The following is an 18,054-nucleotide window of genomic DNA, read 5'->3' as shown; positions in this document are numbered from 1 at the left end:
GGGGTAGCCAACACCCAATGGTGGTGTATCTCTGAGTTCATATCCATTAGATTCAACACACACAAGCAATGGCCATCACTGATGGAAAAAGCGATTGTGGACATATTCTTTTCTTAGAGCTGCCATAATAAAGCTCCACGGTTCTGGAGGCTAAAAGTCCAAAATCAAGGTATTATCAGGCCTTTGCATCCTCTGAAGGCTCCAGGAAAGAATCCTTTCTTGCTTCCCTCCTGGCTTCTAGTCATTGCCAGCAGTGCCTGGTGTTCCTTGGCTTACCGCTATATGACTCCGTCTTCTGCCTGTCTTCATGATTCTCTCCTCTCTCTCTCTTCTCTCTCTCTCTCTCTCTCTCTCTCTCCGTGTGTGTCTATTTTCTATTCTCATGAAGACACCAGTCTTTGGATTAGTGCCCACCCTAATCTAGTAGGACTTCATTCTAGCTCATTGCATTTACAAAGACCTTATTTGCAGATAAGATCACATTCTGAGGTCCCAGGTGGACATGAGTTTTTTGGGAGTCACTATTCAACCTAGTACTGGGGCATCACTGAATAAGTTTCCTCATGGTGCTGAGCTTTTAGCCTCATGTCTCCTCAGGCACTCAAGCCAGTAAATGAATAAATACTATGTGTCTGGGGGACATATATTTACAAGAGTCATGCATGTGGTTCCTGGTCTTGGGACCAGCTGCAGTCTGATTGGAAAGAAAGGATACATATGGTTGAAAAGATGACCATAGGTTATCTTTGGTCTTGCTCAGAGGAACTCCACTCCCTCTGTCCTTTCCCTTGGGAGGTGGGATTGCCTCCACGCATCCTGGCTGGTGGCAACATGTGTGCACCTGCCCTTCAGGAGCATTGCATGGGGTACGCAACCTCAGCCACTGCAAGATGGGGCTTGAGTATTGAGATATACAATCCCATCACATGCAACCCTTCTTTTACAGCTGGATTCAAAAGACCCAGCAGTTCCCTCCTGTGACCTTTAGTGATGATGGGCTTACTAGAATGGGTGACCATAGAGCGTTGGGAAGAGCCAGGCTCATGGAGGTAGGAATGGGACAATTCCAGGACCCATAGCAGTTCTAGGATCTTGACTTGGGAGAGAGTGGGGATTCTTACCTGTGTGCTCTGCCCGTATGTGCCAGGTATATCCACACACCTGCTGTCTTCTCCTCTTACCACCTGCTGTCTGGTTCTTTCCCTCCATTGGTGTCTTTTCCTCTTCCTCATAGTTTCTGGTCTTCTGGTGACTCACTTTCTTTGTTGCTCTACTGCCTTGTTGTTTATTCCACCTCTTTCCCTCTTATGAAGCATCTCACAACTACAACTCCTGCTACTTACTGCCTCAGTTCAGATAGGGATCAGATTGTCCTGTACGGTCAGGGGCTGGCCCCTCTCTGGATTCATATCCATTGGTCAACTGACACTACCAAGGTGCAAACAGTTATGGCTGCTAGAGGGAGGAGGAGGAGAAAACAGAGGTGATAATGGCAACATCACTGCCTAAGGTTGCCTCTTTAGCAGGACTACAGACAGGGCAGTTTCCTCTGCAGCCCATGGTCTTGGAAGACACCTTAACTAACCTTACTAGCCCTCCACAGGTCATTAAAGAGTGCACACTGGGGCTTGTTCCCCCACCCCCATCATTCTGGCGTTAGTTATTTTTACTTTTAAAAAATTTTTAGACAACCTCTATTAATAAAAGGTAATGAGATGCCTATATTTTATGTCTCCACTAATTTTATTTTAAATTTTATTTATTTATTTATTTAATCAGTCATTTTAAAATTTTTTATTTAAATTTTGAATTTATTGAATAAATTCAAATTTATTTAAATTTGAATTTAAATTTCTTTAATTTAAATTCAGTTAGTTAACATGTAGTGTATTTTTAGTATCAGAAGTAAAGTTTAGTGATACTACCCAGTGCTCATTACATCACATTCCCTCCTAAATATCCATCACCTAGTTACTCCAGCCCCAACCCTCCTCCCCCTCAGCAACCCTCAGTCTGTTTTCTATGGTTAAGAGTTTCTTATGGTATGTCTCCCTCTCTGATTTCATCTTGTTTTATTTTTCCCTCCCTTCCCCTATGATCATCTATTTTGTGTCTTAAATTCCACGTATGAGTGAAATCATGTGATAATTGTCTTTCTCTGGTTGACATCTTTCCCTTAGCAAATACCCTCTAGTTCCATCCACGTCATTGCAAATAGCAAGATTTCACCATTTTGATGGCTGAGTAGAATTCCATTGTATTTATATACCATATCTTCTCATCCATTCATCTGTCATTGGACATCTGGGCTGTTTCCATAGTTTGTTTCCATAGTAGACATTGCTGCTATAAATACTGGGGTGCACATGCCCCTTTGGGTCACTACAGTTGTATCTTTGGGGTAAGTACTTAGTAGTGCAATTGTTAGGTCATAGGGTAGCTCTATTTTCAACTTTTTGAGGAAGCTCTATACTGTTTTTTGGAGTGTGTGCCACAGTTTGCATTCCCACTTACAGCCTAAGAAGGTTGCCCTTTCTCTGCATCTTTCCCAATATCTGTCATTTCCTGACTTGTTCATTTTAGCCATTCTGACTAGTGTGAAGTGGTATCTCATTGTGGTTTTGGTTTATATTTCCCTCAGGCCAAGTGATATTTACATTTTTTTCATGTGTCTTTTGGCCATTTGTATGTTTTCTTTGGAAAAATGTCTGTTGTTCATGTCTTCTGCCCATTTCTTGCTTGGATTATTTGTTCTTTGGGGGTTGAGTTTGGTAAGTTCATTATAGATTTTGAGTATTAGCCCTTTATCTGATAAGACATTTGCAAATATCTTCTCCCATTCTATAGCTTGTCTTTTGGTTTTGTTGACTGTTTCTTTTGCTGTGCAAAAGCTTTTGGAGTCCCACTAGTTCATTTTTGCCTTTGTTTCTCTTGCCTTTGGAGACATGGCTAGCAAGAAGTCACAGAATTTGCTGCCTGTGTTCTCCTCTAGGATTTTGATGGATTCCTGTCTCACATTTAGAGTTTTCATCCATTTTGAGTCTGTTTTTGTGTATGGTATATGGAAATGGGATAGTTTCATTCTTCTGCATGTGGCTTCCCAACACCATCTGTTGAAGAGACTATATTTTTCTCACTGGATATTTATTCCTGCTTTGTCAAAGATTAGTTGACCATAGAGTTAAGGATCCATATCTGGGTTCTCTATTCTGGCTTCTTTTAGAATTTCTTTTAACAGCTGTGATTTGAAGTGATGCCTCCACATTTGCCAAATGTGTTGTCAGAAACAGCTTTACCTAAAATCCATCTGTTTATCTATTCTGGGATGTGGTTGAGGATGGGCTCAGTATTTGACTTGGTGACTCTTTATGAGAACAAAGACCCATGGGAGAAATTTCTCCCATGGAGTTGTTCAGAAATTGCTGAACAACTGGTTTAGGCATGCCTTTGGACATAATGTATAATACAACTTTCTGTGTTTCCTTCTATATTGCCCACTAGAAAGTCCTAGACTAGTCTGCAGTAGGTTTACATGTCTTTATTATATGGGTTTTATGTATAGCCTCTTCATCTCATTTTTTAAAATCTTTTTTCACCCTCAGTAATTAGTTATTTTCTGTCTGCCTATAATATGTATATTTTTATCAGATAGATCACATTTTTGAAATGAGGTGGAATATAAATACATTTTAAAATACAAACTACAGGGCGCCTGGGTGGCTCAGTGGGTTAAGCCTCTGCCTTCAGCTCAGGTCATGGTCTCAGGGTCCTGAGATCGAGGCCCATGTCAGGCTTTCTGTTCAGCAGGGAGCTTGCTTCCTCCTCTCTCTCTGCTTGCCTCTCCACCTACTTGTAATCTCTTTCTCTCTCTCTCTGTGTCAAATAAATAAAATCTTTAAAAAAATTAAAATAAAATACAAACTACACAATTGGTGAAGCTATGGACCCAGGTCATGATCTCAGGGTCGTGGGATCAAGCCCCGTATCCAGCTCTGTGCTCAGAGCTGAGTCTGATTGAGATTCTCTCTCCCTCTGCCCCTCTCACTCACTCTCTCTCTCTCTCTCAAATAAATAAATCTTTTTAAAAAATAAAATAGAAACTACTGGTTGTAGTTCATGTGGCAAATACTAAACACCAACTTTTGCCAGTCAACTTGACGAAAATGTATTTCCTGCGTTATTTATGTCTACCTAGTAGAAATTGGGTTTAAAAGAGAATACAATCACTGAGGGATAGAGTGGCTCCTGGAAGGATATGGATAAAGCGGTGAAACTTCCCAAGGTTCCTCATGAACCCATTGCCCGTGTGTCTCAGAGCATGGTCAGACTGAGCCTGTGCAAACAAACCAGGAGTATCATGCCTTTAGGAGAGCAGTCCTTATGGCTGGGGACTCTTTATTCCTCGCTGAGGGGTTCATTAACCACAGTTCACACATGTAACTTTTACAAAGCAGGAAGAGAAAAATAGCACAGAAAATATGCCACAAGCACCATAGAAATAAGTCGAGTTTATGCTCTTGAAGTTTTTATTTTAGAATTTCAGAAGTGCAGTAAATTATTTTTAAAACAATATTCACAGTTTGTTCAATATAAACAATAAATTATAAAAATGCCCAATTAGAAATAATGTACATACTTGTAGTATTAACTCAGAAACTGTAGGGATTTATCTCAGCTAGACATAACTCAGGGAAATTTCTCTGTCCTGGTCTTGTTCACATACTTTTCTCCTTTTGGCATTTTCCTTCAGGAAAATAAATTCTTGATTATCTGCTTCAAGTGATCTAATGTTTAAAAAATACCAGATAAAATTCAACGTTCTTAGCTCATCTCACTGTAGTACCCTTTGGAGAGAACTCGGAGAAGGCAGGGTCACTCATTTGGACTTCCAACCAGACATATGAGAAAGATGTGTTTGCTGGTAGAGGGATAGGCATAAAATGCACCCTGAAGCCAAATAGACTTTCTTTAAAAATTTTGGCATTTGGGATTATCTTTGCACTCTCCACTTACTCTGAGAAATGCAAAGTTGAATGTCATTATTATTTTCATTACAATGTTATGAAGATTAGGTTATATGAAGCTTTTCATAACAAATTTCAGAACAAGTCTCATGTTCTCAGGTGGTCATACCTGGAGCAGATGTTGGGATGCAGGGGGAACGCATGGATGATTATGGAAAAGGTCCATAATGCAGCAAAAATTCTCTCTCCTGGACATACTTAAATATTAATTTCTTGCCCTTTTAAAATAGACTGTCATGTATCAAAAACAAAAAAGTGGAAATAGAATTCTGCTAGCTGAGATTAATTACAAAGGCCAAAATATCAGAATACCAATATCTTTAGTTCAAGTATTTCGCATGTGCTTTATGTTTATTACCTTGCACAGATCTATATAACTGAACGGTGCCATGCTCAGTGAAGCTCACAAAAGTATAGCTTTGATTTAGTCACAGATGAAACTGGCACTTTTTAAACTCTCAACTTCGAATAAGCATACTTTAGAATTTGCAAGCAGACCTTCGAGAGTGCTTTCCCTGTCAAGTAATGTAACAGCTTCCTTTCATGTATGTCTATCTTCCCCGAAGGATGATATCAAGAAACTGGGCAAGCTGTTGATGCATGGCTCTTTCAATGTCTGGACAGTTCACAAGGATCGTTATAAAATGAAGGATTTTATTCGATTTAAGCCCAGCCAGAGGCAAATCTATCTATTTGAAAGGGGAATCGTGTTCTGTAAGATTCGAATGGAGCCCAGTGACCAGGGACTCGCTCCTCATTACAGCTTTAAGAAATCTATGAAGGTAAAGTGGTCCTTTTACACTGGAGAGGCGGCACGACCCTATGGAGAGGGAAGTCGTTATCCTTATTTCACAGATAAGAAAACTGAAGCCTAGAGAGGAGAGGTTAACTTGCCAAATGCCACACAACAGAACTAGACTCCACACCCAGGCCTTTCTAACTCCGACGTCAGAACTTGTCATCAGTCACTGGACTGGGCCAGGGCTGGGATAGAGCCTTTGTGCTAGATGGAGAACAGGGACCATATGGTAGCCTGTCCTGACAAACAAATTAGGAAAGTACCCTCTAGGCAGAGGGGTGAAAGATTTGATGATTAGAGCATGGGCTGGATTTCGTCTCCGACTTGTCCTTCTAAACCACATATCTTTGCATGCAAACATTGACAAAGATTCTGGGGGTCTAGGAACCCATGTCCACACCAAGCATCATCTCTAGCCTATGTAGGAAATATTTCATAGCTGGTGATGAGACTACCCCATCCCACCCCACACCACACGCATGTGCATATATGCACACTCATACACACATATTTGTGCTCTTGTGATTAAAGTTGTTAATTATTCATGGTAGCTTTTGTTATTTATGTTTCTTAATGGATACTAATTCAGTTACTATCATGCACAGATTCGTGAAATACTTAGGTGTTAAAGGAGAAATGATCTCTTTGCTTAAAGGTTGAGGTCTCCAGCCTGTCATATAAAAAAGATGCAGTCTGTGTTGTCTCCTGAAAAAGAAAGGACAGAGGACACTGCCACACTGTGCTTGTGCTTTATGCTCCTTGGGGCCATTAACAGAGGGCAACAAAACACGTAGAAGGAAGACAGAGGAAGAGAGCTATCAAGGGTAGAAAGAAACAGAGTGGCTGACAGGGACAATTTTAAAATGAGAAAATGGTAGTACAGCACTTTTTCTTCTTTCCATACAATAGTTGGTGACACTGTCAATTCGCCAGCTTGGCAGGGGGAGCAGCCGAAAGTTTGAAATTGCCCACCGAAATGGACCCGAGAAATACATCCTGCAGGTAAAGTTCACATCTTCCCCATAAGTGTCTGCTACTCTTTCCTGTGTTCCCATGGCTTGGCAAGTGTTTCCTGTCTCATTATTCCAGAGGCCACCCAGGGAATAAAAACCCTGTCCAGTTAATGCTCCAGGTGATCTGATATTCATAGTATCTTCCTTTCTACCATTTGCAGGCAGCTTCAAAAGAAATCAGAGATTGTTGGTTTTCAGAAATAAGTAAATTACTGATGGAACAACAAAACAGTATTAAAGGTATGGTTACTTTGCTAAATTTAGCGTGGGGATTATACTGATTTCAACTTTGTGGTGGGTGTGCACACTGGAGATATTGTTGAAGGCAGTGGCTGGCCAGGAAAAGAACTGTGGGCCCCATTTTCATGGTACCTGGAAGCCCCTGTGCTTGTTTTATGTTGTGTGGGGGGTTTTTTTGTGGTTGTGTGTGGATGTGTGCCTTTCAGCTGTGTTCTCCCCACAAACCTAATTGCCGAGATCAACTTTCTCAACACCACGCGGCAAAGCTACCCAAGATTATGCGAATGAGGATTTAAATGGCCAATACTGCTTTCAGAAGCTGAGATATAATTAACATACCATAAAATGCACTCTCTTAAAGTGTGCAATTCCGTGGGTGTTAGTCTATTCACAGGGTCATGCAGCCATCCCCAGAACATTTTCATCACTCTCCCCGGCAAAAAAACCCAGTACCCATTAGCAGTCATTCCCCATCTTCTCCCTTCTCCCCTCTGCCCCTAGTAACCACTAATCTACTTTCTATCTGATGGATTTTCTTATTCTGGGCATTGTACATAAATGGGATCATATAAAAAATGACACTTTCTGTCCTGTTTCACTTGGCATAATTTTTTCAGCGGTTCATTGGTATTGTGGCATGTCTCAGTGCTTCATTCCTTCCCATGGTTGAAATACAGTGCATTGTATGGTTATGGCATTTTTGTTTATTATTCATAAGTTGATGGATATTTGGGTGATCTCCATTTTTTAGATATTATGAGTAATGCTGCTAAGGGAAATTGTGTACAAGTTTTTGTGTGAACCTCTGAAAGAGTATGTATGTATATAAATCATAAATAAATACTGGGCCATAGTCCATCTATGTTAATTTTCTGAGGAACTTCCGAATTGTTTTCTAAAATACTAGCACCATTTCTTCTTTGTACATGCAGTGTATAAGTGTTCCATCTTCTCCCCCTCTCACTAACACTTGAGACTGTCTTCCTCTTTTTCTCCCTCTTCTTCTTCTTCTTACCACCCCAGTAGGTGTGAAGTGGTCGCTCATTGTGGTTTTGATTTGCATTTCCCTAATGCTGGTGATATTGAGCATCTTTTCTTGTGCTTATTGGCCATTTGTATATTTCCTTTGAAGAGACATCTATACAACTTCTTTGCCCATTTTTTAATTAGGTTATTCGTTTTTTTTTTTATGGTTGTTGTAAAAACTATTTATATATTCTGGGTATTAGATTCATCAAATATATGATTTACAAATATTTTTCCCATTCTGTGGGATGTCTTTTCATTTTCTTGGTGATATCTTTTGAAGTACAAAAGTTTTTAACTTGATGAAGTCTAATTTATCTGTTTTTTCTTTGGTTGCTTGTGTATTGGTGTCATCTAAGAAACCATTGCTTAACCCAAGATTTACACCTATGCTCTTCTTTAAAAATTTAGTTTTAACTCCTGGATCCATTTTGAGTTAATTTTTACACAAGAGGTGAATTAGGAATCTAAGTTTATTTTTCCATATATATATATAGATACATATATATGTATGTATGTGTGTGTGTGTGTGTGTATATATATATCTCCTGCTGTCCCTGAACCATTTGTTAAAAAGTCTATTCTATTCTCCACTGGATGGCCTTGGCACTTGTTATGGACTCAAGTGGCATAACTATGTTTGTTTTCCCCCAAAATTCATAATTCATTCATTAGAACTTTACCCAATGGTAATACCCAATGGTATGAGAAAGTGAAGACTTTGGGAAGTAATTAGGATAGATGTGGTTATAAGAGTTCAGCCATCACGAATAGGATTAATGCCTTTATAAGTGCCATGAAAGAACTTGCTTCCTCTGTCTGCTCTCTGCTGTGATAAGGATATAATGAGAAGTCACCAATCTGCAGCCCAGAAGAGGATCCTTGCCAGAATTCAACCATGCTGGCATGGGATCTCAGACTTCCAAGCCTCCAGAACTGTGAGAAATAAATATCTGTTGTATATAAGCTGTCCAGTCTGTGGTAATTTGTTACAGCAGCCCAAACTAAGACAGCACCCTTGTTGAAAATCAGTTGGCCGTAGATAGAGAATTCTTGGTTGACAGTCATTTTCTTTAAGCATTTTGAATATGTCATGTCATGTACTGTTTTGTGGCTTCCATAGTTTCTGATAAGAAATCAACTATTAGTCTTACTGAAAATGTCTTGGGGCACCTGAGTGGCTAAGTCAGTTAAGTGTCCGACTTGATTTTAGCTCAGGTCATGATTTCAGGGTCATGATATCAATCCCTGCATTGGGCTCATGCTGGGCATGGAGCCTGCTTGGGATTCTCTCTCTCCCTCCGCTCTGCCCCTACCCCAGTGCATGTGTATGCTCCCTCTAAATAATACATATACAGGGGAACCTGGGTGGCTCAGTTGGTTAAGCCTCTGCCTTCGGCTCAGGTCATGATCCCAGGATCCTGGGATCAAGTCCCACATCAGGCTCCCTGCTCCATGGAGAGCCTGCTCCTCCTCCTCCTTCTGTCTGCTGCTCTTCCTACTTGTGCTATCTCTCTATCAAATAAATAAATAAAATCTTTTTAAAAAATACATATGTATGTAAAGATGAGAGATAATTTTTTAAAAAATATCTTGCATGTGACAAGTTGCTTTTCTCTCTTCTGCTTTCAGATTCTTTATGTTTTGACAGTTTGATATGTCTAAATATAACCCTCTTTGAATTTATATTTCTTGGAGTTTGTAGATAGTTCATTTGGATATGGAGATTAGTGTTTTTTATCCAATTTAGGAAGTCTTCAACCATTGTTTCTTTAAGTATTCTTTTAGCCCCTTTGTTTCTGACTTCTGGGATTCCCATTCTGTCTATGTTGTATGCGATGGAGTCCTACAGGTCTTTATGGCTAGAAATTTCTATTTCATTCTTTTTCTTTCTCTTCCTCAAACTGGATAGTTTCAGTTGACCTATATCTAAGTTCCATGACTCTCTTCTGCCTGTTCAAGTTTGCTTTTGGGCCACTCTAGTGAATTTTTCATTTCAATTATTATACTGTTCAAGCCAGAATTTCTCTTGGCCCTTTCAAATATAATTCTATTTTCTCAATATGATAAGAGTTTGTTCTCATAATTTCCTTTAGTTCTTTTTTATGGATTCCTTTAATTCTTTGAACAGTTTTTTTATTTTTTTTTTGAACAGTTTTTAAATAGTTGATTTAAATTCTTGGTCAGGGAAGTCTAATTATCTTCAATTCCTCAGGGACAATTTCTCTTGATTGCTTTTTTTTTCTTTCTTTCTTTTTTCTATGTATGGGTCATGCTTTCTTGTTTCTTTACATAGCATATAATTTTTCTGTTAAAAACTGGACATTTATTTATTTTTTTAAAGATTTTATTTATTTATTTGACAGAGAGTGACACAGCAAGAGAGGGAACAAGCAGGGGGAGTGGGAGAGGGAGAAGCAGGCTTCCCACTGACCAGGAAGCCTGATGGGGTATCGATCCCAGGACCCTGGGATCATGACCTGACCTGAAGGCATCAGCGACTGAAGGCATTAACGACTGAGCCACCCAGGTGCCCCCAAATTGGACATTTAATAACAAAATGTGGCAATTTTAGAAATCCAAGTATCCTCCATTTCCAGTGGTTTTTGTTGGTATTGTTTGTTGTTTTTATTGTTTGTTTGGTAATTTCTCCAGTCTTTGCCAGGAGCTTGTGTGGATATTGGGGTGCACTTTCAACATACCCTCAACACACAGCCAAGCAGGTGACAATTCCACCTTATCCTTCACTTCCTGTTTGTTCAGAGTCCCAAGCTCTCTCCCCACTAGAGATGAGAGCATAAGGCCTTCTTAGATTTGTCCTGAAAATGCATACAGACTTGGGCATTTATACATGGCCTTCTAGATTCTCAGAAATATTTGGGAGCTTTCAAAGCCACTATGGACCTCTCATTCCCAAGTTTTTCCTTTTAAACTTTTGATTAGCCTATTTTTGCCTCAGCCTTGGGCAGCCAAGAAGTTAAAATATTGCCTCTAGCAATTGTCTACAAATGCCCCAGGAGAGAAGGCTTTTCACACTGTGCTAGCTATGAATAGGTCTAATAAAGACAGCCTTGTAAGTAGGGTGTTCCAAGGAACCCCTTAACAAGTTAAATAATGATAGTTCTCTGGGAATGAGACTTTGAACAAACTTTAACCCTGTTTTGCCCCCTCCTATGGCTGCCAGATTGCTAATTTCACCTTGACTGCAGGCTGTTGAATTCTAAAGCTAGCATCAAGAAGGAGGGGGTAGGTTGGGAACAGGGCAGCTAAAACACCACAAAGCTTACTGTTCATACCAAGATTCAGCCATTTCTCTTGAATAAGTGTTCTCCTCGTTGCTGTAAGCCTTTGCTTAATTTCTAGTGTTCTGAAAATATTGTCTCTGACTACTTTGCCAGTTTTTTTCTGTTTTCATGGAGGAGAGAATTTTTTTTTAAATTTTTAATTTTTTATAAACATATATTTTTATCCCCAGAGGTACAGGTCTGTGAATCTCCAGGTTTACACACTTCACAGCACTCACCATAGCACATACCTTCCCCAATGTCCATAACCCCATGGAGGAGGGAATTTTTGGAGGTTTTTTCCCTATGCTATTTTCACAGGTATCACTTGCTGCATAGTTTTATTAATTAAGAATCATCTTTGAGTAGGCATTGCTCTTTCACATTTGTTTTTTCAGTTGATCCTCATAGCAGAAGGGATAGTTGGTAGGAAAATCCACAAGCTGCATCAGTTGAGTTCAGATATTGCCTTCAGGGCAATATCTGCCTGAGGGCTAAGAAATGCTAGTCTCATGTGGAAAATTGATTTCCTATCATTTATACTGACAATGATTTGTGTGTTTAGTAAGGAAAATTATGTAAATATGAAAAGATAAACTTTGTCCTCAGAGGCCTATCAGGAATGCAACCCTTTCGCATTCTTTCTGTGTCTTCCCTGACTATTAGTTGGACAGGAAGATAGAAGGGTGGGTATGCATGATGAGATGAGGAAAAAGATAAGCTAAGAACTGTGACTGGAAAACCACCACATCAGTTTTCTGTCACAACAACTGAGTGATGTAAGTTCATTATTTAAACTATTGGCCTTTGCCAAGAAATAATAACTACACTGTATAGTTTATTTTAATTTGTATAAAAGTAAGATGGGGAAACACGATGATTTACTCTTAATACTGTGCTAAATACACATTAAGGTAATTGAGCATGAATGCTCTGGAGGCATAAGACAGGAAGATGTAACAGCCCCAGCAGAAAAAGTTACTTCTTTTCCCCCCGAAGCAACATTCTAGTCACAAGATTGTTCTAGAAATCTTTACCATAGTTTTGCAAAAGATGTTTTAGGGATAGCCTGCATTAGAATTACTTGCAGGGCTTGTTACAAATGTAGATAATCTGGGTCCTACCCTAAAACTGTGGAATTAGGTTAACTAGGGTTAATGCCTTGAGATATGCATTTTATCTTAAAAAAGTTTCTGGGCAGAGGCCTTAAACTATTTTTTAGAAGATTTTATTTATTTGTTTGAAAGACAGAGAGAGAGCAGGAGGAGGAGCAGGAGGAAAGGGACAAGCAGACTCTGCACTGGGCATGGAGTCCAATGCAGAGCTCAATTCCAGGACCCTGAGATCATGACCTAAGCCGAAACCAAGATTCGGATGCTTAACCAATTAAGCCACCCAGGTGCCCCAAACTATTATTTTTAAAACAACTGTATCGAGGTATAATTAACATAGCAAAGTGCACATATTTAAATATGCAACTTAAATGTACACGTACATGACACAGGTACACAGCTGTGAAAGCATCACCACAATCAAGACTATGAACACATCTATCACCCCCAAAAGTTTCCAAATGCCCCTTTGTATTACCTTTCTCCTGCCCTTCCCTTATCCTCCATTGCTTCCCAGGTGGTCAGTGATCTTCTTTCTGTTACTATAGATTAGTTTGATTTTTTTTATCATTCCATACAGAGAATCACACAGCATGTACTTTGGTCTGGTTTCTCTCGCTCAGCATAATTATTTGGAGATTCATTCCTGTTGGTGTGTGTAACAGTAGTACATCCCTTTTAAGTGAAGTGTGGTATTCCATTGTTTGGATATAACCCAATTTCTTTGTTCATTTACCTGTTAATGAATATTTCCACTTTCTTGGGCTATTTTGAATAATGCTGCTATTAATGTTCAGGTATGGGTTGTTCTTGTGTACACGCATTTTTGTTTCTCTTGGGTAAACACCTAAGAGTGTAATGGTTAGGCCATATGGCAGGTACATATTTAACTTTTTAAGAAGTTACTATTTTCCAAATTATTATTTATTCCCAGAGTAGTGTGTGAGAGTTTCCCTGGCTCGACATTCCTCACCAAAACTTGCTGTTGTCAGTCTTTTTACTTTAAGCCAGCCTTATAATAGGTGTTGAACAGTATGTTATTGAGATTTTAGTTTGCTTTTTCCTAGTGACTAATGTTTAAGTATCTTTTCATGTGCTTTGCTATCCATATATCTTTTTTCAATGAAGTGTCCATTCAAATCTTTTGCTCATTGTTTTCTCATTCTTAAGTGTTGAGAGGTTTATTTTTATATACCACAGATATAAATCCTTTATTAGATTATGTTTTGCAAATATTTTCTTTTGGTGTGTGGCTTATCTTTTCATAGTCTTAAGAGTATCTATTGGAGGTGCTTGGCTGGCTCAGTTTTAGGGTCTTTCAGGATTGGTGAGTTCAAACCCCATGTTGGACATGGAGATTACTTAATTTTTTTTAAGAGTATCTTTTGAAGAACAGAAGATTTTAATTCTGATGAAATCCAAGTTTTAAAAAATTTATCATATTTATCATATTTTTGGTTTGTGCCTAAGAAATCTTTTGGTAAATAGTGTGAAATGTGGATCAAAGTTCAGTTTTTTGTTTATTGGTGTCCAGTTATTCCATTACCATTTCTCCAGCTGACTATTTATATAAGTGAATCCATTTCTGGATGCTCTATTTCATCCCATTGATCTATTTGTCTATCCTGACATCTTTACTTTACTATCTTGATTACTGTAGATTTATAATAAGCCTTAAAATCCAATCCTTTAACTTTGCTCTACCTTTTAAAAAATTATTTAAATTCCACTTATTATCATAGAGTGTAATATTAGTTTCAGGTGTTACAATCTAGTGACTCAATACTTACATGCAACAGCTGGTGGCCATTACAAGGGCCTTCCTTAATCCTCATCACCTATTTAACCCATTTTCCCCTACTTTCCCTCTGGCAACCATCACTTCATTCTCTGTAGTTAAAAGTCTGTTTCTTGCTTTGCCCTCCTTCTTACTTTGCTCATTGTTTTGTTTCTTAAATCCCACATATGAGTGAAATTCCATATATGAGTGAAATTGCATGACAAGTTATATTTGTCTTTCTCTAATTAACTTATTTCCCTTATTTCCCTCCAGCTCCATTTATGTCCTTGCAAATGGCAAGATCTTGTTCTTTTTTATGGATGAGAAATATTCCATCGTGTGTGTGTGTGTGTGTGTGTGTGTGTGTGTGTGTACACATACTACCTCCTCTTTATCCATTCATCAGTTGATGGACATTTGTGCTCTATATAGTTTGCCTATTGTTGATAATGCTGCTATAAATATCGGGGTGCATGTACCCCTTTCAATCTATATTTTTGTGTCCTTTGGGTAAATAGCTAGTAGTGCAATTTGTGAGTTGTAGGGTAGTTCTATATTTAATTTTTTGAGGAAACTCCATACTGTTTTCCAGAATGACTGCACCAGTTTGCATTCCCACCAACAGTGCACGAGGGTTTCCCTTTCTCCACGTCCTCACCAACACCTGCTGTTTCTTGCGTTGTTGATTTTAGCTGTTCTGACAGCTCTGAGATATCTCACTGTAGTTTTGATTTGCATTGCTCTGATAATGTGTGATGTTGAGCATCGTTTCATGTGCTTGTTGGAGATCTGTATGTCTTCTTTGGAAAAAATGTCTATTCATATCTTCTGCCCACTTTTTAATTGGATTGTTTTGGGTGTTCAGTTTTATAAGTTCTTTATGTATTTTAGATACTAAGCCTTTATCAGATATGTCATTTACAAATATCTTCTCCCATTTCTTAAATTGCCTCTTAGTTTTGTTGGTTGTTTCCTTTACTGTGCACAAGCTTTTTATTTTGATGTTGCAATAGTTTATTTTTGCTTTTGTTTCCCTTGCCTCAGGGAACAGATGTAGAAAGAAGTTGTTGTAGCTGATGTCAAAGAAGTAACTGCCTGTGCTCTCTTCTAGGATTTTTATGGTTCCAGGTCTCACATTTAAGTCCTTAATCCATTTTGAGTTTATTTTTGTGTATAATGTAAGTGTTCAAGATTCATTCTTTTGCATGCTGCTGTCCATTTCCAGTTTTTCCAACACCATTTGTTGAAGAGACAGTCTTTCTCATTGGATATTCTTACCTGGTTTGTCAAAGATTAAATGACAGTATATTTATGTATTCATTTCTGGGCTTCTATTTTGTTCTATTGATCTATGTGTCTAGTTTTATGCCAGGAACTTCTGTTTTGATTACTACAGCTTTGGTTTTGGTGCAATTATAAATAATAATGATTCCTTAATTTCTCTTTCTGCTGCTTCATTATTGGTGTATAGAAATGCCATGCAGCAACTTCTTGCTAGACATGTCTCCAAAGGCAAAGTAAACAAAAACAAAAATAAACTGTTGGGTCTTCATCAAGATAAAAAGCTTCTGCATAGCAAAGGAAACAGTCAGAAGGCAACCTATAGAATAGGAAAAGATATTTGCAAATGTATTATCAGATAAAGGGCCAGTAGTGTGAAGAAATATGAAGAACTTATCAAACTCAACACCCAAAAAGCAAATAATCCAGTCAAGAAATAGGCAGGAGACATGAACAGACATTTCTCCAAAGGAGACATATGGCTGACAGTGAAAAAATGCTCCACGTCACTTCTCATCAGCAAAATACAAACCAAAAAACCACAATGAGATATCACCTTACACCAGTCAGAATGGCTAAAATTAAGAAGACAGGAAACATCAAATCTTGGTGAGGATGTGGAGAAAGGGGGACCCTCCTACATTGTTGGTGGGAATGCAAGCTGGTACAGCCACTCTGGAAAACACTATGGATGTTTCTTCAAGAAGTTAAAAATAGAGCAACCTTCCAATCTAGCAATTGCATTACTAGGTATTTACCCCAAAGATACAGGTGTGTTGAAGTGAAGGGCACCTGCACCCCAGTATTTATGTCCACAATAACCAAACTGTGGAAGGAGTCGAGATGTCCTTCAACAGATGAATGGATAAAGAAGATGTGGTGTATATATACAATAGAATATTACTCAGCTATCAGAAAGGATGAATATTTACCATTTGCACTGATGTGGATGGAATTGGAGGGTATTATGTTAAATAAGTCAGTTGGAGAAAGACGATTATCATATGGCTTCACTCATATGTAGAATGTAAGAAACAGTACAGAGGACCATAAGTGAAGGGAGGGAAAACTGAATGGAAAGGAATCAGAGAGGGAGACAAATGGTAAGCGACTCTTAATTATGAGAAACAAACTGAGGGTTGATGAAAGGGAGGTGGGTTGGGGGAAGGGGTTACTAGGTGATGGGCATTAAGGAGGGCACATGTTGTGATGAGTGCTGGGTGTTATATGCAACTGATGAAATGTTGAACACTACATTTGAAACTAATAATGTACTATGTGTTGTGTTTAAATTGAATATAAAGTTTTAAAAAAGAGAAAAGAAGGGGAAAAAAAGAAACACAACAGATTTCCATAGTTTGATTTTGTATTCTGTGACTTTATCAAATTCATTTTAGTTTCTAGCATTTTTTTCTGGAGTCTCTGGTTTTCTATATATAATATCATATCATCTGTAAACAGTAAAGGTTTGACTTCTTCCCTGGCTATCCTATTTGGATGCCTTTTATTTCTTTTTGTTGTCTGCTTGCTGTGGCTAGGTCTTCCAGTATTAGTTTGAATAAAAGTGGTGAGAGTAGACATCCTTGTCTTGCTCCTGACTGTAGAAGTAAAGCTCTCAGGTTTTCCTCATTTAGGATGATACTAACTCCGTATATGGCCTTCATTATGTTGAGGTATGTTCCCTCTATCCCTGCTTTGTTGAGGGTTTTTGTCATGAATGGATGTGTACTTTGTCAAATGCTTTTTCTGTATTTAGTAGAATGATCATATGGTTCTTATCCTTTTTTTTTTTTTATTAAGGTGATGTATCATGTTGATTGATGTGGGAATAATGAAACGAGGAATCCTGCAATCCAGAAATAAATTCCACTTTATCATGGTGAATGATTCTTTTAATGTATTGTTAGATTTGGTTTGCTAATATTTTGTTGAGGATTTTTGTATCTATGTTCATCAGAGATAATTGGTCTATAGTTCTCTTTTATGTGTGTGTGTAGTGTCTTTATCTGGTTTTGGTGTCAGGGTAAAGCTGGCCTCAAAGGATGAATTGGGAAGCTTTCCTTCCTCTTTTATTTTTTTTGGAATAGTTTGAGAAGAATCTGTATTAACTCTTCTTTAAATGTTTGGAGAATTCTACAGATAGCTGTGAACCTATCTGGTCCTGGACTTTTCTTTGTTAGGATTTCTTTTATTACTGATTCAATTTCTTTGATGGTTATTGGTCTGTTCAAGTTTTCTGTTTCTTCTTGTTTCAGTTTTGGTAATTTATATGTTTCTAGAAATTTATCCATTTCTTGTAGGTAGTCCAGTTTGTTGGCATATAGTTTTCCATAATATTCTCTTATAATTGTTTGTATTCTGTATTTGTATTGGTTATTATTTTTCCTCTTTCATTTGTTATTTTATTTATTTGGGTCCTTTCTCTTTTTAATAACTCTGGCTAGAGGTTTATCAATTTTATTAATTTTTCAAAGAACCAGCTCCTGGTTTCATTG

At 38.2% G+C, this 18,054-nt stretch overlaps 1 protein-coding gene and 1 long non-coding RNA gene across 5 annotated transcripts in view; one reads left to right on the top strand and one right to left on the bottom strand.

Moving 5' to 3' along the window:
* LOC106005114 overlaps nt 1-18,054 on the bottom strand; it is a 50,864-nt gene that overhangs the window by 3,427 nt on the left and 29,383 nt on the right. The window lies entirely within an intron of this gene.
* The window catches only part of MCF2L2 (MCF.2 cell line derived transforming sequence-like 2), a 247,975-nt gene that overhangs the window by 208,395 nt on the left and 21,526 nt on the right, over nt 1-18,054 (top strand). For all 3 annotated transcript variants that reach the window (XM_004745499.3, XM_013052557.2, XM_045088666.1), the window contains 3 exons: nt 5,591-5,806; nt 6,733-6,825; nt 6,998-7,076. In XM_004745499.3, the coding sequence (XP_004745556.2) occupies nt 5,591-5,806; nt 6,733-6,825; nt 6,998-7,076 (388 nt within the window). The remainder of the gene's footprint in view (nt 1-5,590; nt 5,807-6,732; nt 6,826-6,997; nt 7,077-18,054) is intronic.

This window comes from Mustela putorius, unplaced genomic scaffold (assembly GCF_011764305.1).
Source record: "Mustela putorius furo isolate JIRA1106 unplaced genomic scaffold, ASM1176430v1.1 tig00003834_pilon_pilon_pilon, whole genome shotgun sequence".
Lineage (NCBI taxonomy): Eukaryota > Metazoa > Chordata > Mammalia > Carnivora > Mustelidae > Mustela > Mustela putorius.
This window is presented reverse-complemented; position numbering and strand designations above follow the sequence as displayed.